General features: G+C 46.3%; 1 protein-coding gene across 1 annotated transcript in view; it reads right to left on the bottom strand.

Annotated features, from left to right (window-relative positions):
* Positions 1–315: 315 nt before the first annotated feature.
* MARCHF4 (membrane associated ring-CH-type finger 4) overlaps positions 316–9,285 on the bottom strand; it is a 131,901-nt gene continuing 122,931 nt past the window's right edge. The window contains exon 4 of the mRNA XM_043996317.1: positions 316–3,111. Coding sequence (XP_043852252.1) covers positions 2,726–3,111 — 386 coding nt within the window. The 3' untranslated portion in view covers positions 316–2,725. The remainder of the gene's footprint in view (positions 3,112–9,285) is intronic.

The raw sequence follows: 9,285 nt of genomic DNA, 5'->3' as shown, positions 1-9,285 counted from the left end.
TTGAACTCATATCCTCCTGACTCCAGGGCCAGCGCTCTATCCACTTCACCACAAAGCCACCCCCAGTAGTAGTAGTAGTAGTAGTAGTAGTAGTAGCAGCAGCAGCAGCAGCAGCAGCAGTAGCAGCAGTAGCAGCAGTAACAACAAAGATTTATGTTGAGCCTACTCTATGCCAGCCACTGTTGACCCTCACATCCACCCTCAGAGGAAATTGAGGTATACAGATTTTAAGTGACTTGCCCAAGGTCTTGTATTCATATCATATGGGGATTGGGGAAGAGGTGAGCACATATGCCAAATGGAAAAGGACACTAGTGGTAGGGAAAGAAATTTTATTTTCAAGCTTTTAAGAGAATATTACAAACAATGGAGAGTTAAAAAAACCCTAAAAACTAGTTAAAAAAGTACTTGACAGTGTCCCTTTAATACCCATAGATGACTCAGCCATTGTGCATTGAAGTAGAAACTCTGTAGGAGATCAGTTCATCCCAAGCCTTGGTAGGGACTGGCATGGCCAGCGTCCCTTAGGCAGCCACAGAGGCTCTTAGGGACGCCAGTGGCCTAGCCACCAGCCTCAGACAACCAGGGCCCTCTGGCCATAGGGGGAGGAGCAGGTGACAACATCAATCTTCTGGGCATGGAGATAATTCTGAACTGCCTTTTTCAGGTGGAAAACAAGCAGCAGGGATTATTTATACCCCATCTCTCCTCCCCACTTTTGCCTGATTCTCCCCTCTCCGCTCCCTCCTATCTCTCATCCTAACACAATTCTCTGGAAGTGAGATTGGAGTAGGAGGGTGCCCTTCTGTGGTGGGGGAACCTGGGTTTGTGCAATCACTCCAAGGCGGGGGAACGTGGCACATTAGCTTTGCCCTTGCCCTTGGGTAGAGTTTGGTTAGCTGGGAAGGTTAGATTCCTGGATTGGCAACTTTGAAGGTTGAGACCGCAGCAGGACTGTGCTTGATATACCCATGGGAAAGCTATACTTTTTTTCTGTTTGTTTCATTGTTGTTATTGTTTTAAATGTGTACATGTGCTTGGTTGTTTTTTTTTCCCCTATAAACTTTTTTTTTGAGTCAAATCACCTTAAAATACAGTTCTGGGGGCACAAGAAGGCCCAACTCTAAACCCAAACCTTTTGGGTAACACACTCAAAATAGGGTTTCCTGTCTTTGAGGCAGGGGGCAGAGAGATACCACCTTGAACCACTCACACTAACAAACCTCCCCCTCCCTAAAGTCAACACTTTCCCCTCCCTAATGCCCCACTAAAACAGATGAATATGCTAATATTGCCAGCCAGGAAGAGCCCAAGGCTCTCAAGAGATGTGCTCAAACCCTGCCCTCCCTTCCCACCCATTGTCCCCACCCTCTAATCCCTCCCCACTGCCCCCTGCCCACTGTCCACTGCCCATGGCGTGGGGAGAACAAAACAAACCCAAAGATAGAAACAAAACAGGGCAACAAATACTTGTCATCTTTCAATCATCTTCACACTTTATCTCCCTTCACACGTGCACGTGTATGCATGTGTGTGCATGTGCAAGTTTGCACACGTGTGTCAAGAGAACTACTGTTCTTGAGCACACTGCCATCAGACACACCAGTTTGGCCCCCATCTCTGCACTACCTCCACCAGTTGTTTTGTGTGTGTCCTCGGATGTATGCCAGTGTGTGTCTGTATGTATCTGCACGTGTGTGTTCATCTGTGTATGTCCATCTGTGTGCCTGCAGTCTGTCTGCTTGTGTGTATTTGCATGTGTATTCCCACCTGTGTGCCAGTCTCTGTGTCTGCATGTGTCTACCTGCATGTCCACTTGTATGTGTCTGCATGTGTGTATACCTGTACATCTGCCTGTACCTGTAAGCGCACTTGTCTGCCTGTGTGTAGACATTTGTATGTGTCTGCACATGTGTGTCCACCTGTGTGTTTGCCTGTATGTCTGTACGTGTGTCCACTTCTATGTGTCTCTACATTTGCAACCACCTGTGCATCTGCCTATATGTGTCTGCACGTGTACACCCACTTTTGTGTCTCTCTATGCTTGTGTCCATCTGTGCGTCTGCCTGTATGTCTGCACGTGTCCACCTGTGTGTCTCTGCATGTGTCAACCCGTGTGTCTGCACGTGTGTCCACCTGTATGTGTCTCTCTTTTTATGTTTATCTGTGCATCTGCCCGTATATGTCTTCACGTGTGTGTCCACCTGTGTCTCTGTATGTGTTCCCACCTGTGTCTGTGTCTGTGTCTGCACGTGTCCACCTGTATGTGTCTCTAAATGTGTCCATCTGTGTCTCTGTGTGTCTGCGTGTATGTGTCTGCTTATATGTGTCTGCCTGTATGTCTGCCTGTGTGTGTCTGCCTGTGTTTTTGTTTAGTAGGTATCGGACTTCGGTGTTGAGTCTGTTTGCATTTGTTTTTTGTTGCTGCTATTGTCTTTCTTAAGGAGAGTTTCCCAGTTGGGAAGCGCCCAATGGCCAGAGGGCTCCTTCCCTCGTCTGGCCTTGGGCCTCCCGGCCCCGGGCCCAAACCCGGCTGACGCCTTGGAGGACTTCCACGAAGGCGAACACTGCCTCCTCCTCCTCCTCCTCCCCCTCCCCCGCACCCTCTTCCACCAGCTCTCCCTCCGCTCCGGGGAGGGTGGCCTGGCGGTCAGCCTCGGCTCCCTCTCCGCGAGCTCTCAGGCTCCCGGCTCTCCAGTTAAGGCCTCCCTCCTGCTCCCTGCGCTCAGACCGTGGTGACCCTCATGACCAGCTCCCGGTTGCCCCCGGGGGAGCTCCGCTGCTCATGGGGTCTCAGGTGACTCAAGATGTGCAGGATGGTGTAAGCACAGTGGTGATCGGCCAGAGGGCCAGACGGCTGGCTGGGGGCCCGGTTCCCGCCTCCGCTGCCGGTGCCGTCTCCCGGAGAGGGGTTGCTCACAGCCTCCTCTTCCGAGGGGGCGGCCGCATCGGCCGGTGTAGATGAGGAGGTCCTGGGGTTTGTCCTGCCCCCCGCCTTCTGGTCCTCCAGGTCCTTTGTCTTGTCATAGTTCAGCACTTTCCATTGCTGGTTCACAGCCTGCCATCGTTTAAAGATCCGGTACACGGATGGGCCCTCGTGGATGATCAGGCCTGAAGAGACATAAGGAAGGAAAGAAGAAAGCCCGTATAAGACAAGAAAGAAAAACAAGACACTGGCGCGAGCAGGGGCGGGCGCTGAGATGTTTGACAACCGACTCTCCAAATAAGTGCACAGGGACGCTTTTCTGTTTAATCTGCATTAACATTTCCTACATCGTTTTCTTAAGTCTAAACAAGCAACATCCCGATTCTGGGCTCTTCCTACTATTAGCCGCAGGAGTCAGCACCAAGCCTACACCAACCAGTGCATACCCCTAAAGGAGGGCCCAATAGGAATTAAGATTCCCAAGGCGACCAATGGCAGTCATGCCTATGGTAGCTAGGTATGGATCTCATGTTCTTCCAGGGCTTGAGGAGAAACATCTCACACAGACAGGGAGTTTGTACGTAGCAACTCATAGGCACATCTACCCGCGGTCACCTTGGGAGCTTAATTCCTGTTGGGTTAGTAAGAATCTCTAAATCACTACAATTCTTCATGAATGGCTGTGGCTGGGGGGTGGGGGTGGGGAGAGAATGAAGGAAAGGAGAAAAGGAAGGAAGGGAAGGCAGGGAGGAAGGAAGGAAGGAAGGAAGGAAGGAAGGAAGGAAGGAAGGAAGGAAGGAAGGAAGGAAGGAAGGAAGGAAGGAAGGAAGGAAGGAAGGAAGGAAGGAAGGGAGTTAGCCTTCTGGTGATGTGTGTCTCCAAAAACTTAGCTAGGAAGATCCTCTGGCAAAGACATTTGGGGATTCCCATATTTGAAATCTTTCCAGTATAATACAACCTCCCAAGGCTTACACTCTGTTTACATAGCTTTGAAAACTTGAAGTCATGTCTAAACCCAGATGAGTATTAGAGTTGGACTTTAGTGAAGGTGTTACTTAATAAAGACTTAGAATCAGTGACACATCACTTAGCAGAGCTGGAAGGGACTTTAGAGACCCTCTAGTGGCCAGTGGTTCTTAGTTTGGGATCTGTGACCTTGTTTTTATTTAGCAAAAACATTTTCTATGACTGTTTTAATACCAATTCAAAACTATTGAGTGGTTTCCTTTGTAATCTCATAGATTTTATTTTATGCATTTAAAGACTTTATTTTGGGAAGGGGGCCTTAGTTTCACCAGATTCCAAAAGGGTCCATGACACAAAAGAGGTTGAGAAGCTGGGTCTAGTCCAACCTGCTCATTTTATAGATAAGGAAATGGAGACTTAGAAAAGGGAAATGACTTGCCCAAGATCACTGTGGTGGTTGGTGGTTGGTGGTGGTTGGTGATTGGTGGTGGTTAGTGGTTGTTGGTGGTGGTGGTGAAAAAAGGAAAGATAAATAGAAAAGAAGGGAATGAAGTAGGCTGAATCTTTTCAGATTTCCAAATGACTATTTTCAATAATAGGTGGTTAAAATAATTTCTAATTAACTCCTTGTTACAGTGAATGTGTAGTCTGATTGAAGATGGTGGATTAAATATCCTGCCTGAATTATGCCTTCTAATTATCTATATGTCTACTGCTTGAGAAGTAATTACACCATATTAATGGATAGGTGGCCAAAGGCAGCAAGCACCTGTTTTCTCAGATAATACTTGCTTGCCAAGGGAAAGCTTAGACCATCATCATTCACCTCCACTTCCCCTGATCTTGCTCTTACTTCCTGTTGCTGCCATTCTGTAAATTGCTTATTGATTCCTTTGCACAGGAAGTGGCCAAATGGAGATGAGATTGAGAGAGCCTAACTGTGACTACTAATTTTATGCAATCACAATTGGGGCAATCAACACGAAATGGGCTCCCAATTCTGTGGGAATGCCCTAATTCAAGTCCCAGAGAAGCTAAGGGGGAACATGTACTGGCAGATCCAGTAATGAGCTTGTTTGGGTGGGATATTCCTTATTCTCATTAATGTGGTGCTAAGCTCCCATTTCTACACTGCTGAATGGGCAAGAGTGCAGTGAGTGACCCCTATCCTTCATTTGTTCCATTTGCCCTACCCAAATTACAGCTTTATGAGAGACTTGAAAAAAGAGTGGCTATGTGGGAAGCAAAGAAAATAGACCTTTTGTCTATTAAAAATAAATTTAATTGAAAAATATTCAAAGAAGGTGGGGAGGAGACCGGCTGTGAGTGGGGTATGTGGCAACTTTGGTGCATCAGAAAGGACCATGAACTTGGAGGTGAGAAACCTCGGGAACTTTGCTCCTTTGGGGGAGTAACCTCTCTGATCTCATCTGTAAAAGGAAGGAAGTGGGTTTGAGGATCCCTAAAGTCCCTTCTAGCTCTAAGTAATATGTTCCTGATAATGAGAAAGGTGGAAGTGGGGCAGGAGAGAAGAGGGAAGATATAAAAGGGAGTGCCAAGGAGAGGAGGGAGAAGAAGAAAACTGAAGAGTAGAATGGGAGGAAGGGTGAGAGAACAGAGACATGAGGATAGAAAAAGTAATCAGAGAAAAAAAAAGATGAGTTTGCCCCTAAGAAACTGGGCTTAAAGATGTAAATGGTTTCCCCAAGAATTTCATGTCTCTCCAGCACTGGGAATGTGCCTAGCCCTGTTGTAAATGCAGTGAGGGTCGCTTTTCCCTGAGATTGTCTTCTTCATCTTAACTTCTGGGGAATTCAGTATTTTTAGGCAGGCAGGGCTTTCCAGAGGTAATCTGGTTGCTTTCTATACCCCATTTGCTGCCAGAAGCCATGAACCCCTGAATCATAGCCTGTCCTTCAGGTCAGACCGTCTGCATAGCATCTGAGGAGGCATGTCATTGGTGGGGTTGATTGATGATCTTTTTTCAGTGATGAAAATTCCACAGCTTCTCCATCCTTGCCCCTCTTAGTCTAACCCCCTTTCCTGGCAAAGAGTTCTTCCCTCAGCTCTAATCTCCATCTTCCCCTGATTGGTTTTGCCACCTACTTTTTTGTGGAGGGATGGGGAAATGAGGGTTAAGTGACTTGCCAAGGGTCACACAGCTAGTGTCAAGTGTCTGAGGCCATATTTGAACTCAGGTCCTCCTGAATCCAGGGCCGGTGATTTATTCACTGCACCACCTATCTGCCCTTGGTTTTGCACTAATTCTTGCTCTGTCCATAGTGAAGGCTCAATTTAATTCATACTACCATGTACCGTAATGCTAGTTGGGAAAAGCAGCTGGCTGCCATCTTCTGTAGAGTAACCACTTGTGGCTGAATTAGAATTAGCCTCCTGAGAAGCTGAATGAGCTTTTGAGGGAACTGGAAGCCCTCACCCCCATCAGTGAGCCCACTCAGAACTAAAGAGCAAGGTCATTTATCTTTAAGTCCTTTATGCAGAATTATCATTTTTACTCTGCAAAGCTTGGTTTTGAAAACCCAACTTTGAGTGCAACCAATGGGGAAATATGAGACAATTTTAGAAAACATTCATCATCAAAGCTTTTAGGCACATTTATTGAATTTGCTACTGTATCAGGTGAAGCTGGTCTGGTAAAAATAGAGAGGCAAGTAGCTAGGTATGTAGTGGATAGAATACAGGACTTGAACTCAGGAAGATCTGAGTTCAAATCCTGATTCAGTTGAATACTAGCTGTGTGACCCTAGCCAAGTCATTTAGCTTGTTTTAGCCTTACCTTCCTAACCTAGAAAATGGGAAGAATAATAGCAACTATTTCAGAAGTTTGTTATGAGGATCAAATGAGATAACATATGTGAAATGCTGGATGTTATTTTTAGGCAGGGCAGCAATTGGGGTTAAGTGACTTTCTCAGGGTCACAAAGCTAGTAAATGTCTGAAGGCTGATTTGAATTCAGGTCCTCTTGACTCGAAGGCTAGTGTTCTTTCTACTGTGCCACCTAGCTGCCCCAATGCTAGATATTATTAAAGGGAAGAGAGAAGGCACAGTTCTCTTTTCTCAGTGACCCCAACTCAGCTCCTGCCCACTTCTCCTCCAGTGTCATCACAGCTTTTGTTCCTCTCACAGTGTCCCACTCCCCACCCCCAGCCCTTGTCCCTCTCTATGGAGTGTCCTGCTGAAGCTGCAAACCCTTTCCCTCTCCCCTCAAAATGATGCCTATGTACTTTTCTCCCACCTCTACCTCTGGCCAAATTTCCCCAGTACTTCTAGTAGCAAGGTCAAGTTGTATTGGTCCAGAGAAACTCCTGGTTGAATTCCATCATTGTGTCCAGGCTTGATTTCAGATATAGCCTGGAGAACACTATTTCTCAAGTCTAGCTCTTCAACTCCCCAATTCTATCCCTCTGAGTGCCAGTCTGGTACAGACAGAAACTACTCTGGAAAGAACATCAGGCACATGTAGGAGGCAATAGACACAGCAGGTTATTTTTAGTGGGCCTGGCATTACTTTGAAATGCCAGGTTGGCAATGCTGCTGGCTACTTGATCATCACCAGGCAAGGGACAGCCTGAGCCTGCTGACTATCCCTGCTCCCCAGCACTTGACAAGCTTTGCTCCTGAGGTTGTCTGAGGGGTGCGAGAGGAGATAGGAATGGATTCCCCAAGCCCTACCCTATTCTGGATCTTTTGCCAGAGCCTCCTGAAAAAGCAGGCTTTTGGGGAGCCCCTTACTTTGGGTGTTCTTAAACAACCAAACCCCTATGGTTGAAAGTTTAAGAGTAGAATTTTCTTGGGCAAGTGCGAAGTCACCATTTCCCCTTATGTTTCCATTCTGGTCACCCACAGGGAGATGGTTCTTTATTTTTATTTATTTCTTTATTTTTAATTTTTATTATTATTTTGGTGAGGTAAGTGGGGTTAAGTGACTTGCCCAGGGTCACACAGCTAGTAAGTGTTAAGTGTCTGAGACTGGATTTGAACTCAGGTCCTCCTGAATCCAGGGCCGGTGCTTTATCCACTGTGCCACCTAGCTGCCCCGAGATGGTTTTTTAAACAGTAGGGAATAGCCAGGAAGGTCTTCAAGGTGGTGCCATAGTACATAGAGCGCTGGGCATGGAGTCAGGAAGACATGAGTTCAAATCCAGACTTAGACATGAGTTCAAATTCAACCTTAGATATTTACTAGTCATGGGATCCTAAGCAAGTCACTTAACCCCTCTCAGCCTCAGTTTTTTCCATTGTAAAGTGAGAATAATAAGAGCATCCACCTCACAGGTTGTTGTGAGGATCTAATGAGGTATTTGTAAAGTCCTTAGCCAGAGCCTGGCATATAGTAAGTACTTAATAAATGCTTATTCTTTCTCCCCTCTCCCCTCTTCATGAAAGCAAAGCACTTGGCAGGGGGCAGAAGTTCTCTTTCTGGATGTGTCATTGATATGGTCAAGTGCCATGCATTTTCTGGGCCCTGTTTTCCCTGTTGTCATCAGCCTCATGAACCATCCTTGCCATCTTCTCCAACCTCACAGTGACACCATGGTGATAGATGAAATAAAGTATTGGCAGATCCCAAAGTATCCCTGTGGGGGACACTCATGTAATAGTATTATCAAAGGGCCAAAACCCTAAGGTAGTGTGCACTTCTCAAAGTAGGGGATATGGCAGAAAGGATCCATGTATTGGCTAGGGAGGTGTATTAGGTACACTTCACATGGGTCTTCTCTATAGGCTGATTCCAGTAAGACTGAAGGGCCCTGGGGCAGCTAGATGGCACAGTGGATAAGCACCGGCCCTGGATTCAGGAGTACCTGAGTTCAAATCCGGCCTCAGACACTTACTAGCTGTGTGACCCTGGGCAAGTCACTTAACCCCAATTGCCTCACCAAAAAAATAAAATAAAATAAAATAAAATAAAATAAAATAACACATCTCCTAAAAAAAGGGGGGGCAGCTAGGTGGCGCAATGGATAAAGCACTGGCCCTGGAGTCAGGAGGACCTGAGTTCAAATCCTGACTCAGATACTTGACACTTAGTAGCTGTGTGACCCTGGGCAAGTCACTTAACCCCAATTGCCTTGCCAAAAAAAACAACAACAAAGACTGAAGGGCCCTTTCTTTAGTATGGGGCCCAACTGGCCAGAAAAGAATAATTAACATTTGTGTGGCATTTTAGAGTTTTCAAAGTGTTTTATACATATTATTGATCTAATTGGATCTTCACAACATTATACCTGTTTTATAGATGATGAAACTAAGATATTTACTGAAGGCCACAGCCAAATCTTCCTAATTCTAAGACCAGCATTCTATCTACTATGATACCTAGCTGTCTGATGTTGGCTAAAGCCTACTCTTCTCTGCCCCCATTCAATTC

Source organism: Dromiciops gliroides, chromosome 3 (assembly GCF_019393635.1).
Source record: "Dromiciops gliroides isolate mDroGli1 chromosome 3, mDroGli1.pri, whole genome shotgun sequence".
Lineage (NCBI taxonomy): Eukaryota > Metazoa > Chordata > Mammalia > Microbiotheria > Microbiotheriidae > Dromiciops > Dromiciops gliroides.
This window is presented reverse-complemented; position numbering and strand designations above follow the sequence as displayed.